At 38.5% G+C, this 25,301-nt stretch overlaps 1 protein-coding gene and 1 pseudogene across 10 annotated transcripts in view; both read right to left on the reverse strand.

Moving 5' to 3' along the window:
* Positions 1–25,301, reverse strand: part of SRPK2 (SRSF protein kinase 2) — a 254,237-nt gene that overhangs the window by 135,654 nt on the left and 93,282 nt on the right. For 3 of the 10 annotated variants that reach the window (XM_025292015.3, XM_025292020.3, XM_044947159.2), the window contains exon 3: positions 7,580–7,643. The exons of the other annotated variants lie outside the window; for them this stretch is intronic. In XM_025292015.3, the coding sequence (XP_025147800.1) occupies positions 7,580–7,643 (64 nt within the window). The remainder of the gene's footprint in view (positions 1–7,579; positions 7,644–25,301) is intronic. 10 annotated transcript variants of the gene reach the window in all.
* LOC123466107 overlaps positions 1–25,301 on the reverse strand; it is a 146,631-nt pseudogene that overhangs the window by 33,828 nt on the left and 87,502 nt on the right.

Consider the following 25,301-nt stretch of genomic DNA (forward strand, 5'->3'; position numbering starts at 1 on the left):
TGAAAGTGGAGAGTGAAAAAGTCAGCTTAAAGCTCAACATTCAGAAAACAAAGATCATGGCATCTGGTCCCATTACTTCATGGGAAATAGATGGGGAAACAGTGGAAACAGTGTCAGACTTTATTTTTGGGGGCTCCAAAATCACTGCAGATGGTGACTGCAGCCATGAAATTAAAAGACGCTTACTCCTTGGAAGGAAAGTTATGACCAACCTAGACAGCATATTGAAAAGCAGAGACATTACTTTGCCAACAAAGGTCCGTCTAGTCAGGGCTATAGTTTTTCCAGTGGTCATGTATGGATGTGAGAGTAGGACTGTGAAGAAAGCTGAGCGCCAAAGAATTGATGTTTTTGAACTATGGTGTTGGAGAAGACTCTTGAGAGTCCCTTGGACTGCAAGGAGATCCAACCAGTCCATTCTGAAGGAGATCAGTCCTGGGATTTCTTTGGAAGGAATGATGCTAAAGCTGAAACTCCAGTACTTTGGCCACCTCATGCGAAGAGTTGACTCATTGGAGAAGACTCTGATGCTGGGAGGGATTGGGAGCAGGAGGAGAAGGGGATGACAGAGGATGAGATGGCTGGATAGCATCACTGACTTGATGGACGTGAGTCTGAGTGAACTCCGGGAGTTGGTGATGGACAGGGAGGCCTGGCGTGCTGCGATTCATGGGGTCACAAAGAGTAGGACATGACTGAGTGACTGGACTGAACTGAACTGATATATATTGACTTAATCTATGCCAATACCATAGAAATTGGTATCTCCCTACATCAAAAAAAAAAAAAAACTTCGCACAAAGTTCATAATTTATAAGCTGAAAATGATGACATAAAAAATATTTTGTGATGAGAGCACTTCTGCATTTGAGATCATAATTTGGGGCTAATAGTAAGTAAACCAGTAAGTAAACCAAATGTCACTGACAATCCCAGTTGGCAAACAGCATCTGTGACAAATGCTACAACGCAAAGATGCACGGTTCTGTAATGGCTTATAATAGGCATAATTTGACCAAGACAGGGCTTCCTTGAGATGATAGGGTAAGGAGGTGCAAAATAGCAAGGCAGGAGGAACATGCCCAAAGTGGAGGAGTCTGAGGCTAGGCTGAAGAGTATCAGTGCTCAATGGTTCACCTTTAGGCCAAGAACAACAGGAAGACAGGAGAAGAGTCTGTAAAGTGGAGTTACCTACCTGAGAAGATCTGCATTCTGGAAGGTTTGAAATGTCTGTAATATGGCAACCCTCTCAAGAGGCATCAGAATACAGAATCAAAGTTTAAAAAGGTAACAAATGAACAGAATAATTTAGGAACAACTACACTTAGACCAAAACATATAAAAAACGTCATAATTTCTTCATCAGACCTATGGGGCCTACCTCCATCAAGGGTTTTAAAGTAGCAGGGACTAGAACTCTAGGGAGGGGTTCTCAGGGCTGGGGTGGCTGAGTGTCAACAACTGTGGGGCTCTGCTCACTTTCCTGCTTCCCTGTTCACACTTTGCTTTTTTTATGTTTTTCATGAAAGGTTTCAAATAAGGTTTAGCTGACCGAAAAATTTTGTTACTAAAACCAAATCTGAAAACTGATGTTAATACCTATGGTCTCTAACACCCAGGTAAAAGACTAGAAGTCATGAGTGGGAGAGCAGTACCTCATATGGCTATATCCTCTGGTTCATGTTTGGTCTAAACTTCTCATTCTGATCTTCTTCCTAAGTATCTTTGCTGGTGGTTTAGCCATTCAGTCGTGTCTGACTCTTTGCGACTCCATGGACTGTAGTCCACCAGACTCCTCTACCAATGGGATTTTCCAGGCAAGAATACTGGAGTAGGTGGCCATTTCCTTCTCCAGGGAATCTTCCCAACCCAGGTCTCCTGCATTACAGTCAGATTCTTTACCAACTGAGCCACCTTAGGAACTCAGAAATAGTCCTCTATCTGCCTCTAGTCCTCTTCAAAAAGGTTCAAACTCTAGGTCACCCTTGCACATCCACCAGAATGGTAAAAGAAATAGGAAGTATGGAAAGAAAGGGAAAGGGAAGGGAAGAGAGAAAGAATATACAGAAGCCAGCTGGCAAAGACCTGGAGCACAGCTGGTGGGAGTGCAGATTGGCACATTTGCTTCGGAAAGTTGGCAATATCCACCAAAACTCAGCAACTGCACTCCTAGGAATACACGCAACAGAAATGCTATGCAAAGGTTCATTCACCAAAAGACATGTATACAAATGCTCACAGCAGCACTACTTCTAATAACTATCAACTGCAAACATTCCACAAGCTCATCAATAGAACAGATTATTTATCTACTGTTAGGTATATTCATATGTTGAATACTGTACAGCAATGAGACTGCATCAATTACAACTACACAGGAAAACACATATGAATCTCACATAGGTAACACTGGGAGAAGACACACCAAAAGAGTATGCAGAGTGTGTGTGTGTGTGTATACATACATACATATATTACTCAAAAAGAGATGAAACAACTGACTAATCATGCACGGAAACAATGGCAACTTCTACCTTAATACTAAAGCCCAAAATTAATCACAGACTTAAATATTAAGAGCTGAAAATTTATATATGCAAATCTAGAAGAAAACCTTAGTGACCATGGACTTGGCCAAGATTTAGATACAACACATAAACTACACAAGAAAGAAAAAAAACAAACTGAATTTGATAATGATCTGTGATCTACACACTTTCCCATATACAACTACAATTTAAATATTACTAAATAATAAATAAAAGCAGAATAAAGAATAAAGACAGAATAGACGAAAGACAACCCAGTAAGCCACAGTTATCTCAACACTCAAGAAAAATGTCTCAAATGCTCCTATCCTGCAAATACAGAAATAAAGCCAAGAATGTCAGAGTGACAGGTGCGAAGGGGAAAAATAGTGATCACTGAGGCCCATCTACCCTCTGTATTGGAATGGGGAGGGGATAGGTTCAACGAAGAGAGAATCATATAAAATTTGGCTCTCCTCTCACAACTACTTCACCACAGCAACATGGAGAAAAATAAACTCAACATCAGAGCAAATAAAAGACCCCTTGATCCTGGATCATTTTCCACTGAACATCCTTTACTTTCTTCTCTCTTTATGTGGTGAGATCCTTATTTATTCTTTCCCTTCCATCCTCCTGATTCTTCCAGACTTCTCTTTTTGCTTTCTGCAACCACGCATTATTATCATATGCCCTTTTTCTCTTCACCGAATAGGCTCCAAAGTAAGAAGAGGAACTAAAATATATACACAAAAATAGCACAGATTCGCAACTTCTCTGGGTGGCCCAGTGCTTTAGACTCCACACTCCTATTGCAGCAGGTACGGGTCCCATCCCTGGTTGGGGAATTAAGATCCCATATGCCATACAGCACAGGTTTCATATGTATTTCAAATGCCCTTATATGAATGGAGGAGCAACACACCAATCTCCATCACCTCTTACCAACTCTCTCTACATAGCATTGGTAGAATATAGGCCACAGCATAATTATTTTTATGATACTTTCTCCTTCTCCCTTTCTCTCTTCTTTAAAAGGTAGCTAGCAACTTGCAATGGCAACCCACTCCAGTACTCTTGTCTGGAAAATCCCATAGACAGAGGGGCCTGGTAGGCTGCAGTCCATGGGGTTGCTAAGAGTCCGACACGACTGAGCGACTTCACTTTCACTTTTCACTTTCATCCATTGGAGAAGGAAATGGCAACCCACTCCAGTGTTCTTGCCTGGAGAATCCCAGGGACGGGGGAGCCTGGTGGGTTGCCGTCTATGGGGTCGCACAGAGTCAGATACGACTGAAGCGACTTAGCAGCAGTAGCAGCAGCAGCAACTTGCCAAGTATGTGCTAGCTTTGTGGGATGCTAAAGATCTAGGATACTACTTATCTATTCCAATATAAAGACCCCTTTTGACAACAAAAAAAGAAAAATAGTAAGAAACACATGCACAACAAGAAATGGTCCTTTCGGTATCCATTTCCTGAAAAGCAAATGGATTTCCTACAAGGCACTGATATTTACATTTCCTACACACTGACACACCTTTAATTTCTGAGTGACTGTGAACTTTATTAATCACATCATTCATTCACACATAACAGCAGATGTGGGCAATGTTTACGGCGGATGCGGATTCTCAGCTTCTCAAGCCCCTTCTCTCTTACCTCCTCAATTCTTTCTGAACTCAGCCTAGATGGACTGGGGATCATAGCTCTCAGCACTCTGGGCTCAACTCTTTTGTATTAAGTATGGTCTGAATTTGTTCATGAGCCCACTGCAGAAGCAGTAATAGAGTGAAAAAATTTGTAGTAGAGCAAAGTGCTTTCTGTTCACTCAGGACCTTTCTGGGAATGATTTATCAGAGTCCTTCCAACAGCACCCCACTCCCTCACACATACTTTTTCCTCACTTAGAACTAGTATCTGAAAATGTTTAATAAATGATCATCTACAAATGTTGAATAAATGATCATTACATTTTTTCCTAGGTATTATCATTATTACCATCCTCTTCTTCCCCACCGACTGTAACCCCATAAATTTCCACTTGCCTGGAGTGTTCTAGCTAGGAAAACGCAAGAAGCAGCAAATATCTGAAAACTTAATTTTTGCATCAAATAAATACGCATGGTTTTTTTTAAAAACAGTAAGTAGTAGTAGATGAAGAAGTAAAATTGTGCCTAACCCTTGTCTCTATCATATTTAAGCTGAATACAATTCATCCATTCAACAGTAGCTCCATTAAAAGAAAAATATTCAGTGTAAGGTTTATTCCTAAAATCTGCAGAAGGGCACTCTTGCCACATATGTGTTCCTTTTAACTGGCAATAATTAGGATCATTTGGTTTTTTATTCATTCAATAGTGTTCTCCATCCTTAATTTTTTAAGTAGATAAGCTAACTTTTTTTTTCTCTCTATCCAACATATAAAACCAAAAAATAAATTGTAACTTTTGTCACCCAACTGGTTTTTGTCCTATGAGTCAGCCATTCTGAAAAGAAGTGCTCCACACCTCCCCAGCCAAATGACATTGGATGGATCCCCCTCATTCTGTTTAAGGTATTACAAATAAATAAATAAATTTCAAGGTGTATTGAGATCTGTTAAGATTATTAGGAACATCACATCACTGTTTGTATACCTACTGTATTTTGTACTAAAACATCATTCCTCCACTTGATTCTCCCAAACATTCAAAGAGCATGCTACACTGCAGACAGTAAACAAAAATCAATCGTAACAAAAGATAACTCTCTTTAAAGAAAAAAGGTTTCTTCATTCTTTTTTTAACCAATAAATACATGGAAATACTGACCAGAGGTAAATTCCAAATATCTTTAAGACTCATGCCATGCTTCAAATAACTAATTTAAAATAAAACAGTCAAATATGTTAAAAATTTAGGTGATTAGAGAACAAGGAATTGCAGAGTGTAGTGGCAATGCTACAGGATACTATATTAAATTTGTAGGCCGAATATAGTATAATTAGGCCGTAATTTTTTTTTAAACTTCAGATTCTTGGTTTTCAAATTCTTCCAGATAAAATAAAAAAAAAAACGAATGACTATTTATCATTGTATAACTTTTTAAATGGGGGGGGGGAGTAATTTCTATTTTTAATATGCCTACATTAGTAAAACAACTTCTGTGTTAGCAAAGTGTTGGCTAATCCATAAACTACATTAATATCCATTAGGTCAGCATATCACAATTGCTAAATATATGTGTGAACAACCCCCAAAAGAATAATAAAGTAAGCAAGCTCTGGTAAAAATGTGTATAAAATTGTCATAAGCACAGTGGCTGATTTCTAAACTTTAAAATCATGTCTGCATTCATCCTCCCTTTCATCAGATTTAACCACAAGACGTTAGGTGAGACAGTAATAATAATTTTAAAATAAATAAATGTCTTTACCAAAATATTTTAGACTATTTCCTTATAAGAGTATATTTTAACCATAAAAGCCTCACCCATTTCAAACTTGTTTCTTGGTAATACTCATCCATTCTGTTCAACCTTCAATTTCTCAATAGAGAAAACATGATACTCAAAAAGCCAACATAATTACTGTTGTCATGCCATTAAGAATGCTCTTCCTAGTAACAAAACTCTAACATTACAGTTGGCACCCAGTCCGATCACTATTTACACCACCATCCTCTCCCATTCCCATCACCACCATTTTACTGGCAGAATATTCACAAGGCTGAAGATTGCTTTTTATCTCAGCAAAAAAGAACGCTTAAAATGGGATAGCTAGGCACAAACGAGAAGTTAGAAGCTACATAAAAATAAACACAAATGTGTCTAAATTTTTCTATTTTCAACCTCTAAAGAAAGCAGTAATATCTTCCTTATTTATAATTCCCTAAATTAAAGCCAGAGGCCTTTCACCCAATTATACTAATAAATCAATTTAATGTCATCATTTTGCCATCAGATCATGTCCTCCATACACTAGTGTACTATAATTAAATTCATTTTACCATGCTGGGTTCTTCACCTATTTTCTTTCTGGTGTTTTTCCTACATCATTCTTTATTTAGCAAATTATTTCTCCATAATATCTTCCTAAATATTAAATGTGAACAAAAAGACAACCCTGAAGAGTAACCAGGAAAGAGATAAATCAACACATCTTAAATATAAAAATATCAACATTAGGTATAAACTATTAGGTAACCAACAGAAAAGTAAGTACCAATTGTATGCCCAAGAACTTCAATTTAAAATATTATGTAGTATAAACCTTTGGTAAACAGAAGTGAACACACATTTACATATAAAAATAGGCAACTACAGTCTCATTTCTGACTTGAGAGAAACGTATCTTAATTCCATTTATTAAGTTAAACAGACATTTTATGGAAATATCTCCTTACAGGTATAATCATTTGACTGACAGATAAAATAATCGCTTTAAAAATACTTCTGAGTCATTTTGTCCTTACCTGCAGGCATGAACCATTACTGCATGCAGTGACTGTTCCATTTCCTAGCACAGACTTGAAGAAGCATCGTATCTCTCTTTCAGAATGTGACTAATATGTGGGTTTGCAATTCCTAAGCTATTTACAAATGGCACTCCCTTTCCACACAAGAAAATATTTATTACAACCAAAAGCTAAGTATTTTTAACCTAGACCTTACCAATAATATTGGAAATTTTGTGTAGCAAAATTTCCTCAAAATATAGGAAGAAAACCTAGTACTATTTCCTTAAAGAAAGCAAGATTTTTGTTTATTTTCTAGCTAAGTAAATTATTTTTTAAAGCCTTCAACAGCTGTCACACATAAGCCAGCGCTCTGCTGTGTTATGGTGTGCATGCTGCAGCTGATTAGGCTTCACTATTAAAAAAAAAAAAAAAATCAATTACCCCTTTTGTAAAAGCAGAACAGCTTACCCAAATACACACCTTCAAAACAGCACAATGACCAGCATGCAGTACAATACGTTATATAGCAAACTTGACAAGAAAACAATATGCCCTGATTTGTTTCTTAGCAATGCTACACCATTAATTGTTCATGCAAGAGATGTAGCTGTACCTTTCTGAAGAGGACGACTTCTCAGAGTTAACTGACATCAGCAGCTCAATCTTCTGCTTGATTTCTGGAAAAATCAGAAAATATTCACAACCAAGATTGCCTGCCTTTGCTTTCAAGCCTTATATCAAGAGATTTTTCTTCTCTAATCCCTTTTGTTCAGAATGAGGCCACAAGATTCGCAGTACTTCTGTCAGGACTGGGATTCAATGGTGCTATAAAGGGAAAAAGCTCCAGAGGCATCAGGCCTTGCTAAACTATGCACATGACTGTTTATGAAAGCAGGAAGTACCATTTCTGCCAAGCAGAGGGGTGTTTTCTTTTTTAAGGTAGAACTAGCATGGCTCTCCAAGATGATTTTAAATGAGGCAAATTAAAATACAAACTAAAAATGCTAACAACTGGATTCAATTTACTAGATAATTTGAGAAGCTGGGATAATAAAGTTACAGGCTGTAATGAACAGACAGGCAACCCTTGGCTACTTCTATTTCACCAGCCCTGAAAAATATGGCTCAGTGAATCATTTTTGTCACTTAAGAATGAAATATTAAACCAGAACCCAAATTTTTAGATTAAAATATTTTAATCTGTTAAAATTTATTGATTGACTTTTAATTAAAGATACATTTAGTACCTACTCCCTAACTCTTTAGAAAAACACTTCTGTTTTACACCTTAATTTCCCCTCCTCCTTTGCAGTACAGCACAAGTGAACAGCAACACCCAGTTACCGAGCAGATAATATACTTGTCCTTTTAGGACAGGACTGACAATGCTATCTGCAACAGAAATGTAAGCACCAATTCTATTTAATTAAAAGATCATTGCTCATATTGATTTGGAAAAACAGATCACAGACTAAAAGGGAAAGTCAGATAAAAATAAAAGAGGAAAAAGGGGGGAAACCAAACACATTTCCTTTAAAATACTAACCACTAACCCAAGAACATAATTTTACGTGAAAAAAAATTGACGTGGTCCTTTTACCCAGACTATTTCATATATATAAAGCTGATTTTCTATTTGTAAATGTTTTCCTATTCAAAATCTTAAAAATTCACACATCAAACATAAAACACAGTGCCACTGAAATCTACAGGCAGTCATGAAATTTCAAAGTAGACCTCAATAGTTTTCAGATTTTTTTAAAGGGTTAAAATGATTTTTTTCTTTTTAAGAATCTTAATTCTAGAAATACAAAGAATATGAGATGTAAAGGAAAAAGAAAAATAAATAGTTGCATAAAATACAATGGATTTGTACAAAAATATCCTCTCAATGCTGCTAAAATAGTTTTTCCAAATTGAAGGTAACAGCTTCATCCAATGGGCATTATAAAGCTGGCATGAATATCTGATGAGAGCATAAAATCTACCACAGGCTACAGCCAAACTACCACTGGGGAGAGCACACAGCACAGCGGTAAAACTGAAGATGATGATAACGAAACTTACCTTTAGGATTCTTACGTGGATTACAGAGCCTGGCACCTGGTGCCATAGTGAATGCTCAGTAACGCCCCGTTTAAAAAGACATTTAAGACTCAGGCTCCAGGCTCCACCGCCAAGCAGCCTTGGATCCGAAAGCGGACTCCTCCGTCATTTTTAATAGTGATACGACCTTGGGGAAATTACTTAAAACTCTCTAAGCCTCTATCTCCTCTCCTATAAAATGGGGATAATAATTCTATGTGAAGCGTTACTGTGAGGATTTAATGACAAAGCTCATGAAAGGCAAACAGTGCTGTGCTCGGCACAAAGTAATAAGCCGTTTCTGCCTATTGCTATTTACTAGGAAGTGCCCAGAAAAGGATGGGATCCTAAATAAATATTTGCTGAATAACATAATGAGGTAGACTAGGTCTGTCCCACTTTAAAGAGCTTTTCTATAATTTTAATCCACGTTCTCTTTCTTATTGCCACCCATAATATACATCTTTCTATCACTGCAGTATTATTATAAGTGGAAATTAAATTTTAACCTGTATCTCTGCCTTCCTATATACCTAGAGAATTATTCTCAGTTTATCAACTAGCCACTGCAGGAATGAGGTGACACTTGCATTTTTTGTTGTAGCAGTTTTTCATTCCACAAAGACAGAAAGTTCACACTTCCTGTGCACTTAAGCTCAAAGTCTCCCAAGATTAAACTGCATAGCTCTAATGAAGTATATCCCCATCTTACACATATATTAGAAAAGTCAAAGCTCTAAACCAGTTTCTGGCTGGTGATTTTGGAAACTACAAATCAAAAAAGTTTCAAATAATTCATGAGAAGGCTTCCAAAATGATTTTCACATTTTCTTCAAACCTTCAGATTTGTTTGTAGCTCCAGAAGGACTGAAAGGTTCCGGAATGTTCACAAATACCATGATAACATTGTATCCACTGAGAGCCATGCATTCCATCAACCCTCCTATCTAATCCTTATCAATACCATTCTTGGGCCTGACTACTCCCTATGTTCATTCCACCACAATATCCAACACAGTCCTGGGGGCTTTGATGCTCATGTCAATATGATTTCAAATACTCTTGGCTAAGTCCCATGGCCTGTGGCCTCTCCAAGTGTCTTGAACCCCTGATCACCTGAGTCATCTACCACCATGACCACACACAGGACACATTCTCACATGTACTGCAAATCTGTCCCCCAAATTAGTTGTTTTTCTATATTCATACTGGATATTTCACAGTATCCAAGACCCTACATTTTATTTTTCTGCAATTAATTCCACCAATCTCTTTACAAACTTTCCTCACACCAAAAATTTTAAATTGTCATCCTATTTTCTCCAATATATTGCCTTCTAGAATTTACTTTGGTTCATGAATTGATATAGAGATCTGGTCTGTTTTTGTAAGTTCACATTTTGAAACCTTACACCCAGCCCATCCCCTCAATTTTAAATTACTCTCTTTTCCATCCCTCCTTGGTACTTCCAAAGCAGCAGTTTTACAACCTTGCAAACACATATTTATTCAACCATCCACAATCTCCATGTATACATTCAGGCCAGTGAGTACAAAGATGGCCACATTTACTTATGTCACAAAGAATTAAGCAAGTAGTACCTGGAAGTGTGAATAAATTATTGAAAATTATAATTAAGTTGATTATTTTTAAGTCATAAGTTTGTTTTAATTTCTAAGCACATTATAGAACAATGCAAGCTTTGTTTTCAGTGCTTTTGGGTTCTTATGATTCTCCCCTGGGTTCTTTGCTGGATCATTTTTTCACCTGGACCTTAAATGGTGGTGATTCCACTCACTGACTCTTCTATCTACACCCCTGACATGGATAATTATCAAGGTACTGATGATGACCAGATCTGAATTTCTAGCCCAATACTGTCTCCTGAACCCCAGAACTAGATATCTTTCCAGGCCTACTTGGCATTTTCACATGGATGATCCCCGGTTTGCTGTGAAGGCAATGTCTACAACTAACCTCACTGGGAATTCCCAGGTGGTCCAGTGGTTAGGAATCAGCGCTTTCACTGCCAGGGCCTGGGTTCAATTCAGTCAACGAACTAGGACCCCACAAGCCATGCAGTGCAGCCAGCAACAACAACAACAACAACAAAACAAATCTAACTTAACCAGTCTAATGTGTCCTGTTACAGTCTTTATCTCAGTGAGCGGCAACATCATTGCCCCACTAAGACAGACATTTTTGAGGGATCCCAGACTAGCACCCATGTTTCATTTGGAATATTACTGCCACCATTCTCCTTATATATATATTATACACACACACACACACACACACACACACACACACATATATATAAAATGCTCCAGAATATTGATCTCTAGTCTGTGATTCTCCAAGGATCATGTTTTCTCATACCACCAAATCTTCTCTCATGCACTTTCCTCTCCCTAGAATGCCACTGTCTACTCTGTTAAACACCCAACTCACTCTTTCTTTCTTTCTTTAGCCATGCTGCAGAGGATGTGGGATCTTAGATCCCCAACCAGGGATTGAACCTTTGCCGTCTGCAGTGGAAGCTCAGTCTTAACCACTGAACCACTAGGGAAGCCCCCCAACTCATTTTTCTCATCTCAGCCCAAACGGTACCTCTTCCCTGACATCTTCCCAGACGAAATACAGTTTGTCTCCTCTGCCCCTCTACATTATCACATGTACCTGCATTACAGAATTACTAAAATACATACACTGGGTCACTCTCTCTGAGACCACAGCTTCCTTAGAGACAAAGACCTGAATTTTCACTTCAATTCACACTTACTTCTTGACACTCTCATACTATTCTTAAGCTGTTCTATTCAATTTAAAGTTACAATATAGTTAAGTTCCTAGTTCTTAAATAAATATTTCCAGATAAAATTACTCTGAGATTCCAGCAACTAGAATTTAGTAGAGCTAGGAGAGTCTACAGAGATCATCACACCACTGAATCACAAAGTCTACAAAGAAGAATCTGAGGAGTGAAAAGATAAACAACTGGTAACAATAACATTCTTCATCTTCTCCAAAGGATTACTGTCTCTGAGACCTACCGCTAATTCCCAAGGACCTAGCAACCCAAGCAGAATATTCCAGCCTTCTTCTAAATCAACTTCTTAAATGTGATTTTCTCATGTGTGCGCGTGTGCTAACTCATTTTGGTCATATCTGACTCTACCACCCCATGGACTGTAGCCCGCCAGGCTCCTCTGTCCCTGGGATTCTCTAGGCAAGAATACTGGAATGGGTTGCCTTGCCCTCCTCCAGGGGATCTTTCCCACCCAGGGATCAAACCCACCCATGTGTCTTACATCTCCTGCACTGCAGGCGAATTCTTAACCACTAAGCCATTAGGGGAGACAATTTTCTCATACATCCAATAAATTAAAATCATCACGATTAGTCAACTTGCCTGAGTAAAACTGGTTGGTCTGTGACATCATACTCTTCTTATTCATGACTAAATATATATAACAAAGAAGAAAAATCAATTCACTGAGACTTTGCCCGCTCATTCTCTTCTATCCAACTTACAGACCTGCTTTATGATGTTTATTCTTATTACACTCACACTTTAAAACATACTCAAACTTCTTGTAAAGATGAATAGTTCAACTCTTCATCTAATGGCCTACTATCTCTAATACTTCATTTTCCATTCAATACCATGAGTGTGAAGACTCATGGAACAATTAGGGTCCAGAGATGAACCAATTCCTAAGATCACTGACAAGGAATATTGGTGACTGGTAAGTACTACTGAAACAAAGTACAGGAAAGGAGATGCTTCAAAGATTCAGACCCTAAGAAAAACAGGGCAGTCCTGAATCCACCTAGAATTTTAAGAGCAACAGCAGCATAAGAGTAACACAGGGTTGTAATGGAGACGATCCACTACCGTGTCCTTTAAGATCACTCAACACCAAGCATCAGCTCAGACAGGACCCCTTACTCTTATGACATGGAAATTAAATAAGACATCGCAATTGGACAAACAGTTCTACCTAAACTCTCGGGCCTTCATCCTTTTAACACAGGTGTTATTCCAACAGATTTACTCAATTTCCTCCCACTTGTCAAGTTTGGAGGACTTTCAGGCTACAAGAAACAGGTATGTGCTCAGGTTACTTCAGATGATAGGATAATACAGCAAGAATAAATCTAGAAGAAGAAAAAGCCTCAGTAGGTCTCAGAATCTTGTTCAGAAAACAGGGCAGCTCTTGAAACCCAGTTACGGTACCAAATGTTCAAAGGGACTATTCTCCACCTTAAGGCTTCCCACTCTGGTGGTCAACACCTCTGACCCTAATTCTATTTCTCCTTCACTACCAATTAACTGCTTCTCCTCTTTACTTCACACATTTGCAGATTCTACTGCCTTGGGATGCACACTTAAAGCCTTCTCTTGGTGTCTCCAACTTAAGCGAGTATCTTTTGTTTAAGTCCACAAGACGGCCTGCAGACACTTTTCTGGCTCAGGTGTCAAACCCTATACCACCTAAGACCAAGCGCTGAGGTCTTGACTGAAAATTCAGGAGACTGACACACAAGATACCCTTCTCAAAGGGGCAAGGAGTAAAGCAGCCTCTCTGAGCCATCCAGGAAGGTCCATCAAGTATTAACTGCCCAACATCTGAAAGATCAGTCTAGCCTAAAAAGGAGTCCCTATTATTCCAGGCTTCTTTGTGATGAGAATGCACAAAAAAGCAAAAATTGTGCAAGCAAAAATAACCATCAGGGCTTCCCTGGTGGTCCAGTGGTTAAGAATCTGCCTTGCAATGCAAGGGACATCAGTTCAATCCCTGGTCCAGAAGGATCGCACATGCCTGGAGTAACTAAGTCCATGCGTGCAACATACACTGAGCCAAGCACTAGAGCTGGTGAGGTTCAACTATTGCACCTGTGTGCCTAGAGTCTGTGCTACGCAACAAGAGAAGACTGAATGAGAAGCCTGCAACAGTGAGAATACACCACAATGAAGACACACCACAGCCAAAAAAACAAAATCAATCAATAAGTAAGTGAAAGTCACTCAGTCGTGTCTGACTCTGCGACCCCATGGACTATATACGTGGAATTCTCTAGGCCAGACTACTGGAGTGGGTAGCCTTTCCCTTCTCCAAAAAGTCTTTTAAAAAAAAGATAAGTGTTTTCATTTTATTTATAAAATGAAAGTCCAGAGCAAAGTAAACACTGAAAATCAGCAACAGAGTATGCAATTTTAGACAAAACCGATGGACAATACAAAAAAAAAAGTTTGAACCTCAGGCAAATCCACTAACAAATGACAATATAAAATGAGTTAAGAAGGTTAGTTATCATTAGGAATAATCAAGGATAAGTTGATTCATTGGTGCTAAGTTTGCCAACAAAGGTCCATCTAGTCAAGGTTATGGTTTTTCCAGTGGTCATGTATGGATGTGAGAGTTGGACTGTGAAGAAGGCTGAGCGCAGAAGAATTGATGCTTTTGAACTGTGGTGTTGGAGAAGACTCTTGAGAGTCCCTTGGACTGCAAGGAGATCCAACCAGTCCATTCTGAAGGAGATCAGCCCTGGGATTTCTTTGGGAGGAATGATGCTGAAGCTGAAACTCCAGTACTTTGGCCACCTCATGCAAAGAGTTGACTCATTGGAAAAGACTCTGATGCTGGGAGGGATTGGGGGCAAGAGGAGAAGGGGACGACAGAGGATGAGATGGCTGGATGGCATCACTGACTCGATGGACGTGAGTCTGAGTGAACTCTGGGAGTTGGTGATGGACAGCGAGGCCTGGCGTGCTGCGATTCACGGGGTCGCGAGGAGTCGGACACGACTGAGTGACTGAACTGAACTGAAGTGTCTCAAGAATGATAACTGTTTGATTTTGAGAGACTACCAGGGGAAAATAATAATACTCTTAAATAGTCTGCAAAAATATCCAACATTACAATTCCATTATTACTTATAAGATACCCAGTCATATTATTACAGTCATCCCTTGATATCCACAGGATAAGGGGTGACTGGTTCTCCGACTCCCACCCCATTCATTTCAGTCGCTCAGTTGTGTCCAACTCTATTATGACCCCATGAACCACAGCACGCCAGGCCTCCCTGTCCATCACCAACTCCCCGGAGTTTACCCAAACTCATGTCCAATGAGTCGGTGATGCCATCCAACTATCTCATCCTCTGTCGTCCTCTTCTCCTCCTGTCCTCAATCTTTCCCAGCATCTGGGTCTTTTCAAATGAGTCAGCTCTTCGCATCAGGTGGCCAAAGTATTGGCGTTTCAGCTTCAACATCAGTCCTTCCAACGAACACCCAAGACTGATCTCCTTTAGGATCGACGGGTTGGATCTCCCTGCTGTCTAAGGGACTCTCGAGAGCCTTCTCCAACACCACAGTTCAAAAGCATCAATTCTTCGGCGCTCAGCTTTCTTTCTAGTCCAACTCTCACATCCATACATGACTACTGGAAAAACCATAGCCTTGATGAGACAGACCTTTGTTGGCAAAGTAATATCTCTGCTTTTTAATATGCTGTCTAGGTTGGTCATAACTTTCCTTCCAATGTGTAAGCGTCTTTTAATTTCATGGCTGCAATCACCATCTGCAGTGATTTTGGAGCCCAAAAAAATAAAGTCTGCCACTGTCCCCGTCTATTTGCCATGAAGTGATGGGACCAGATGCCATGATCCTAGTTTTCTGAATGTTGAGCTTGAAGCCAACTTTTTCACTCTCCTCTTTCACTTTCATCAAGAGGCTCTTTAGTTCTTCTTCACTTTCTGCCATAAGGGTGGCGTCATCTACGTATCTGAGGTTGTTGATATTTCTCCTGGCAATCTTGATTCCAGCTTGTGCTTCCTCCAGCCCAGCATTTCTCATGATATACTCCACATATAAGTTAAATAAGCAGGGTGGCAATATACAGCCCTGACGTACTCCTTTTCCTATCTGGAACCAGTCTGTTGTTCCATGTCCAGGTCTAACTGTTGCTTCCTGACCTGCATACAGGTTTCTCAACAGGCAGGTCAGGTGGTCTGGTATTTCCATCTCTTTCAGAACTTTCCACAGTTTATTGTGATCCACACAATCAAAGGCTTTGGCATAATCAATAAAGCAGAAATAGATGTTTTTCTGGAACTCTTGCTTTTTCGATGATCCAGCGGATGTTGGCAATTTGATCTCAGGTTCCTCTGCCTTACACCCTGCTAGTAACAAAATCTATGGATGCTCAAGTCCCTTAGTTGGCCCTGAGTATCCATGGATTTGGAATCACCCTGAATCAACTATATACTAAACATAAAATGAAAATGTTTATGCCAAAAACAATCAACACTTGATCCTGTCTTCATTCTAAAACTCAGTACATATTTTTCAACTATAACTTGAACTTTGGTTAAATAAGTATACTGATTTTATTTTTCAAGGTTAAGTCTCCATTTCACTCTCTTCCCTAAAAGTTAGCTTGTTGCTTATTTTTCTGGTGTCAAATTTTCTCCTGCTGTAATTCCAAAACAAGGTTACTTTATGATCCTGAATATGGCACAATGCCAACCAACAACAATGTGTTCACTTCAAACTCTACAATGGAGTGAGGAAGGAGTATGTGCGGGGGCAGGGAGGTGGGAAGGAATTGGAGGGGGCTGGAGGTGATTTCAGGCTGCTTAGGTTTCTGGTTTAAAACTTTCAAGGTAACTTCTGCTGCCACTTACAAGAAACTTCCCTTACTAAAGTAAATGTTTTTCCTTTGATCATTTTTAAAATTACTAATCTGAGTACAATGTATAACCCAAAAGAAATACTACTTTAAAAGAAAAGATTTGTTTCTGATTTCCAAATCCTAGCAAGAAAAGTGGGTCAATCTCTAAAATTTGGATTCCCATTCTCACCCACCCCCTGGAAGCCATCAAACAAGAAGGCAGAGGGAAGAGACCAATGCTAGGACTATCTCTGTATCAGGTCAAGACCATCCTAACACTTTGAGCACTGTTCATCACAGTTTTTTTTTCTGTTGATTTGTTATTTTTATGTTGAGGTATTTCAGAAATACAAAACTGCATTAAAGTGTGAAAACATGAATCTTTAAAATAAATTCCTAATTCTGTGAGCCTCACCCCCTATTAGCAATGAAATGTAATGAAACTAATCCCTGAAAACTGTCTACCAGTTTCTCACCACGGCAGAGTATCATTAATAGCTAATCTAGCCACTAAATTCTTATCCTTGCTCTGTTGGGGAGACAGAAGAAGTAACACAAGTTCTTAGATAACGGAGATGTTTACACTCAGGGTGAGATCTAGTGCTCTGTTTGCCACGATGCTAAGGTTTAAAGTTTTCTCTATTTTATAACATGCTTAGAAAATATTTATCAATTGTATATTATATGAATTTTAGAAATTATATCAGAATAGTACCCAGAAAAAGGAAGTATTTTTATAATTCTAGGGCTTCCCTGATAGCTCAGTTGGTAAAGAATCCACCTGCAATGCAGGAACCCCAGTTTGATTCCTGGTTTGGGAATATCTGCTGGAGAAGGGATAGGCTACCCACTCCAGCATTCTCGGGCTTCCTTTGTAGCTCAGCTGGTAAAGAATCTGCCTGCAATGTGGGAGACTTGGGTTCAATCCCTGGGTTGGGAAGATCCCCTGGAAAAGGGAATGACTACCCACTGAAGTATTCTAGCCTGGAGAATTCCATGGACTGTATAGTCCATGGGGTCACAAGAGAGAGACATGACTGAACGATTTTCACTTTCATTTTTTATAATTCTAACTTAAAGATAGTTTTCCATACTAGATATTAATATACAAGCGAAACTACTTAGTTCTCTAAAACTATGATTTACAATGTCCTATATTAAGATAGTTTCATTTCACTCACAATTTTGGCACATAAAGAACTGTGGGTTCACCAAAGAAGCCAAGGTCCCCTTAACTTCTTAAAAAAAACCAAATCACTCTCTCAAGACATCACAAGATTATCGTGCAAGGCATATTGAAATGTGTAAGAAAACAAGCCATATCAAAATATGTGAGTATAAGCAAGAATTAGTGTCCCTAACTCCTAACCAACATTAACCTTCAAACTTAGGAACTGAAATTTGTGATATAGTCCAATTTTCTCACCCTTCTACATTCCTTCAAGTATCAACAGTTAGTGATTGCTACCTGAGCAAGGGAAAGAAAAAATATAACACAAAAATATGTAACATAAATTCCTCCTCTCGGAGTTCACAATACTTAACATTTAGCTTGAACAATCTGGTTTATTTAAGCCTCTTATGTGGATTACCTCATTTAATCCTTACAATAAATGCAGTGGTAGTACTCAATATTTTCATTTTATATGCATGAAAACTGAAGATTTGAAGGTTTAAGAAATTTGCTCAAGATGCCAGAGATAGAATTACATATTTAGGGGAAAAAAATTAACTACAAGGTGAGAGACTTACACACTCAAAACTACAAAACACTGTTGAAAAAAATTGAAGACCCAAATAAATGGGAAGACATCCTGTGTTCACGGAATGGAAGATTTACTACTGTTACGGTGTCAATATTCCTTATATTGATTTAAAGATTCATACAATCCCTACCAAAATTCCAACTGCCTTTTTTGGAGAAATAGACAAGCTGACCCTAAAATTCATATGGAAATGCAAGAGACCCCGAATAACCACAACAATAAAAAAACTGAACAAAGTTGGAAGGCTCACATATAGACTTCAAAACTTACTACAGAGCTACTGTAATCAAAACAGTGGGGACCTAACATAAAGACAGACATACAGATCAATGCCAAAGAATTAAGAGTCCAGAAATAAACCCTCACATTATAATCAAGTGATTTCTGACAAGAGTGCCAGAGCCATTCAATGGGGGAAAGAACAGTCTTCTAAAGATGGTGCTGGAAAACTGAATGTCCACATGTAAAACAATAAAGCTCGACTCCTGCCTTACACCATCAAACTATAAAACTTTTAGAAGTAAATACAGGTGTAAACCTTGATGATTTTGGGTTAGCCTTGAGTTTCTTAAATATGATACCAAAAGCACACAAAACCCAGAAGAATAAATAGATGAATTGAACGTAAGAATTAAAAATTTTTGTGCATCAAAAGGTACTATCAAGAAAACAAAAGGATAATATACAGAATGAGAGTCATCAGTTCAGTCGCTCAGTCATGTCCGACTCTTTGCGACCCCATGGACTGCAGCACACCAGGCTTCCGTGTCCATCAACTCCTGGAGCTTGCTCAAACTCATGTCCATCGAGTCAGTGATGCCGACTTTGAAAGTTTAAGAAACTTTCAACCATCTCAACCATCTCCAACCATCTCATCCTTTGTCCCCTTCTCCTCCTGCCTTCAATCCTTCCTAGCATCAGGGTCTTTTGCAATAAGTCAGTTCTTCATATCAGGTGGCCAAAGTATTGGAGCTTCAGCATCAGTCCTTCCAATGAATATTCAGGGATTATTTCCTTTAGAATTGACTAGTTTGATCTCCTTGCAGTCCAAGGGACTCTCAAGAGGCTTCTCTAACACCACAGTTCAAAAGCATCAATTCTTCAGTGCTCAGCTTTGTTTATGGTCCAACTCTAACATCCACACATGACTACTGCAAAAACCATAGCTTTGACGAGATGGACCTCTGTTGGCAAAGTAATGTCTCTGCTTTTTAGTATGCTGTCTAGTATTGGTCACAGCTTCTCTTTCAAGGAGCAAGTGTCGTTTAATTTCATGGCTGTAGTCACCATCTGCAGTGATTCTGGAGCTCAAGAAAATAAAATCTGTCACTGTTTCCATTGTTTCCCCATCTATTTGCCATGAAGCTATGGGTCTATTTGCCGTGAAGCTGTGGGTCTATTTGCCATGAAGCTATAGGACCATCTGCTATGATCTTAGTTTTTTAATGTCAAGTTTTAAGCCAGCTTTTTCCCTCTCCTCTTTCACCTTCATCAAGAGGCTCTTTAGTTCCTCTTCTCTTTCTGCCACAAAGGTGGAATCATCTGTGTATCAGAGGTTATTGGTATTTCTCCCAGCAATCTTGATAACTACCTGTGCTTCATCCAGGCCAGCATTTCTCATGATGTACTCTGCATATAAGTTAAAAAAAGCAGGGTGACAATATACAGCCTTGATGTACTCCTTTCCCAATTTGGAACCAGTCCGTTGTCCCATGTCCAGTTCTAACTGTTGCTTCTTGACCTGCATACAGATTTCTCAGGAGGCAGATAAGGTGGCCTGGAATTCCCATCTCTTGAAGAGCTGTGATCCAGTTGGTAAATCATCTGCCTGCAATGCAGGAGACCTGGGTTCGATTCCTGGGTCAGGAAGATCCTCTGGAGAAGGAAATGGCAACCAACTCCAGCATTCTTGCCTGGAGAATCCTTTGGACAGAGGAGCCTGACAAGCTACAGTCCACGGGATCACAAGAGGCAGACACGACCTAGCGACTAAACCACCACACAATCAAAGGCTTTGGTGTAGTCAATAGAGCAGAAGTAGATGTTTTTCTGGAATTCTCTTGCTTTTTCTATGATCCAGCGTATGTTGGCAATTTGATCTCTGGTTCCTCTGCTTTATCTAAATCCAGTTTGAACATCTGGAAGTTCTCGGTTCACATACTGTTGAAGCCTGGCTTGGAGAATTTTGAGCACTACTTTGCTAGTGTGTGAAATGAGTGCAATTGTGCAGTAGTTTGAACATTCTTTGGCATAGCCTTTCTTTGGGATTGGAATGAAAACTGACCTTTTCCAGTCCTGTGGCCACTGCTGAATTTTCCAAATTTGCTGGCATATTGCATGCAGCACTTTAACAGCATCATCTTTTAGGATTTGAAATAGCTCAAACGGAATTTCATCACCTCCACTAGAGCTTTGTTCACAGTGATGCTTCCTAAGGCCCAGTTGACTTCGCTATTGAGAAGCAAATTCTTCACAGTATGAGCGTAAATGTTGAAAAATCATGTATCTCATAAGGGATTAACACACAGAATATGCAAACAACTCTTACAACTCAGCAATTAAAACCCCAACAACCCAATTTAAAATTGAGCCAAGAATTTAAATAGACATTTCTTGAAAGAGGAAATACAAATGGCTAATAAGCACATGAAAAGATGTTCATCATTATTTGTCATTAGGGAAATGCAAACCAAAGTAACAACGAAATACCACTTTATCACCACCAGGATGGCTATCATCATAAAGACAATAACAAGTGTTAGCGAGGATATGGAGAACTTGGAGTTTTCATGCATTATTGGTAAGACTGTAAAATGGTACTTTTGCTTTGGAAAACAACCTGGTCTTCAAAAAGTTAAACAGAGTTACCATATGACTAAAAAATTCCAGTCCTTCATGTAAACCCAAGAGGAAACATGTTCATAGAACACTTGTACACAAATATTCTTAATAGTGTTATGCATAATAACCAAAAAGTGCAAACAACCCATACATCCTTTAATAGATGAATGGATAAACAAAATGTGGTATATCCAAACATAAAGGGAACGAAATACTGACATGTGCTACCTCATGGATAAATCTTGAAAACATCACAGAGAGCGAAACAAGTCAGACACAAAACACATATGATTACATTTACATGAAAGACCCAGAACAGGGAAATTTACAGAGGGAAAACTCTAGGGGCTGAGGGGTGGGAAAATAGGGAGTATCTTCTAACACACAGTGGTTCCTTTCTAAGGGGATGAAAATGTTCTGAAATTAGGTAATGGAGACATTTTATAACGTTATAAATATGATAAATGCCCTTGAGTTGTACACTTTTAAATGATTAGAAAGGTGACTTAAAGTAAATAATATCTCAATTTAAAAACAAAAAAAGATCCTAGAGCCAGTGTGTGGCTAAGTCAGGATGACAACGCAGACAGTCTACAGCCAAAAGCCTACTTGCACAGGTGTGCAGCGAGCCTGCAAGCAGGACACAAGCAGTGTGTCTGGGGAAAGCAAGCAGTCAGAGAAGGCAGCTGGGCTTGGCGACTGGGGTTAGGAGAACTTTGCCAGGTGAAGAGAAGTCCACATCGAACAGGAAAATGGCACAAACAAAGCTACAGAGAACCCTATCACACTAGCCATCTAAACTGTTTTGGTGCCTGGCAAGAGTCAAGTACGTACTGGTAAGGAAAGAAGCCAGGGATACTGGCAGTGGACTGTTCCGGGAGCATCTTCCATGCCATACAAAGAAGTCCTGGCTAAATGTAGGGTCGATATAGAACCACGCAGCCAAAACCAAAATAAGACACCCAACAGGTGAATGAGATTAAAATACAAGTTTTTTAAATCTATGTCATGCTGAGGAAAAAATACCAAACTTCATGGAGGTACCTGTAAGACTTGTCAATTCTCCACAATTCATTTTGTGTCTGTATGCCCACACAGTACCCTCTAAGGAACGTTGCCAATTATCACTCCTGTTGTTTGTTAATCCTAAAATTCTCACCTCAAGTGTAAGTCGTCCTTTAGTACTATAAAAATCCTTACAGAAGTTAGCAAGAGTAAGTGTACTTCCAAGCTCCATTGCTTTACAAAATGTTAGAAAGTACCACAAACACCTCAGTGAAACAGACTATTCTTGTCTTGCTGTCTGTGGGATTTCCTACCAATTATATGAACAGGAAATCTGAACTAGTTCTCCACTTAACATGCGAGAAGCAACAGGGCCTTAAACCTATCAAAGACACACAAAGAATCTTAGCTTTGTCCTATCAAAGCGACTGAATCAATCCACCAGAGTACAAGAACTTCATCCTCATCATCTTCAGCTATGTATTCAGCTGTTGGTTTCTGGTCACTTAGAACATTAATGCCTGAAGACTGAAACTTTAGTATTAATCGCATTTGTAATGAAAAACAACGATAACAGTTAACATTTCCAACCAATTGCAATGCATCAGGCACTCTTCTGCTTGCTTTAAGATATAATAATTCTCTTGATAATCCCGTATATTTTGTAAAGTAAATATTATCGGTGTCCCATTTTACAGAAAGGGAAACTTGAGGTATAGAAAGGCTAACTAACTCACCACAGTTCACAGAGCTAGTATGTGAACTAGTAGGAAAATACAAACCAAGGTGACCTATGCATAGGGTCTGGGCCCTCAACCACATTAAAGAGCTAATCAGGAGGCTTTCAATAGTTAACTCAAAGATCTCTCTTGGTAGATATCACATTGCACTTTAAAATATGTGGGTTATTTTCAAATATCTTTTGATATTGATTTCTAACAATTACATAGTGATACGAGAATAGACTCTGTATGATTTCAATGCCTTAAAAACCATGAATTTTGCATCTTGTTTTATGTCCCTAGATATGTTTCAGAGCCTCCCATAGTCCATGGGACCTTGAAGAGAATTTGTATTCTATTTTTCTGTGAAAATTGTATAAATCTTAATTATGTTGAATTGGTTCATGGTGCTTTTCAGGTCTACTTGAACCTGGAGAATCCCAGGGATGGCGGAGCCAGGTGGGCTGCCGTCTGCGGAGTCGCACAGAGTCGGACACGGCTGAAGCGACTTAGCAGCAGCAGCAGCAGAACCTTCTACTTTTTTGTATATTCATTCTGTTAATTTTTGAGAGTTTGATATTAAAACTTCAACTAAAAACTTTATTATCTACTACTACTATAAAATTTACCTACTTAAAAAAAATTCCAATATATAGTGGAACTGTATGTCACTTTGTTCTGTATTTTCAAAGTGTCCTGTAAATATTTTCATAATTAAAAAAATAAAAAGAAAAAAATTAAGCTTAAACATTCATTTTTATTAATAATGTTTATGAAAACTGTACCACAATCCTACAACTTCAGTCCTATTCAGATTTCATGTTTATAATCTTGCTATTCCTCTCCTCTCTAAAAAATGGTCTTTTTCTTCCTATCAATATTAAAGTAATCATTTATTACACTAATACACTATGTTAAGTGTCCGGAGAAAGAAAGAGTTGTTAACTTATATTAAGAGTCTAAAGAAAATGAAATTTTTTCTACTATATTTTACTGCATCTTAGGTGTAACTTAGGTACTAGACTGGGGCCAGGTAACAGGCAGTCTAAGAAAAGTCTCAGATGTATGTCTTGTATTTAACTTTCCTCTTCATGCCAAGGAGCTATTTGTACTGCTCTGAAGACCTACTAAATCATTTTCTTGGGGGTGACGATGCCTAAAAAGTCTAGAGGCAATTCTAATGCATAGCCAGTGTTGACAATCACTAGTTTTATACTTGGACCTTATCCTCCCTATCTAACTAAAATGCCAATATTACAAATACACAATTCATTTCAGAAGCACAATTAACACTCAATCATGCCAAAAAATATTCTATTTATTAACTTTCATGTAGAGGATACTAGATAGTTATAATCTAGCAATTCCACTTGCTACAAATCTAAGCTAGAAAAAGATTCACATGTGTCCTAGGAGAACCACACAGAAACAGACACTCAACATTCTCTGTGTTCAACAGAAAGTAATGGGGGCAATGCAACTGTTAAAAGAACCATGGCACATTCACAACAGAAAGCCTCATGGTAGATATGCATGTACTGAACCATCTCCAAAACTAAAAGAAGCCCACAACTTGCAGAATATACACAATATACTTCTTTTATTACAGATGTATTATGTTCTCAGGGGCATATATGCATACACACACACACACACACACACACACATATATATATATAAAGTTGAGGGAGAATATTGATCTCAAAATGATTAGAAGTGCTTCCTCACTTCTGGAGATGGGACAGGGAATGAGGAATGGCAGTCAGAGGGGATTATCTGAACTTAGATTTTTTTATAGGTATTACTTGTATAATTAAAAATAATTTTCTTAAATAATGTTAAGCATTACCAAAGGAAATGCAATTTAAAATATCGAATACATCTCTTTTGTAGTTACACAGCTTTCAAATGGACAGTCTGCAAAAAGACTGCCATCACACCATTATAAATAGCCTCCAAAATGCCAATTTTCACTTTCAAATAAAATTCACAGTTTAATCAAGGTCAAAGAAATGTTCTGTTGGAACTTTGAGAGTGTTACACTGAAAGTGAAAAAAGAACAGCTGAATTATTCTGATACTGCTATATCACAAGAAAGGGAAGTCTCATGGAGGTTGTACAAAATTGGCCATTTAAAACTAGTTTTAAAAACTAAATTCAGTCTGTTCCTTCTAATTTTATCATGAACAATCTCTTAAAACAAAATAAAATTGCTGAAATAAATTGATGAACT

The sequence above is a fragment of the Bubalus bubalis genome, chromosome 8, assembly GCF_019923935.1.
Source record: "Bubalus bubalis isolate 160015118507 breed Murrah chromosome 8, NDDB_SH_1, whole genome shotgun sequence".
Lineage (NCBI taxonomy): Eukaryota > Metazoa > Chordata > Mammalia > Artiodactyla > Bovidae > Bubalus > Bubalus bubalis.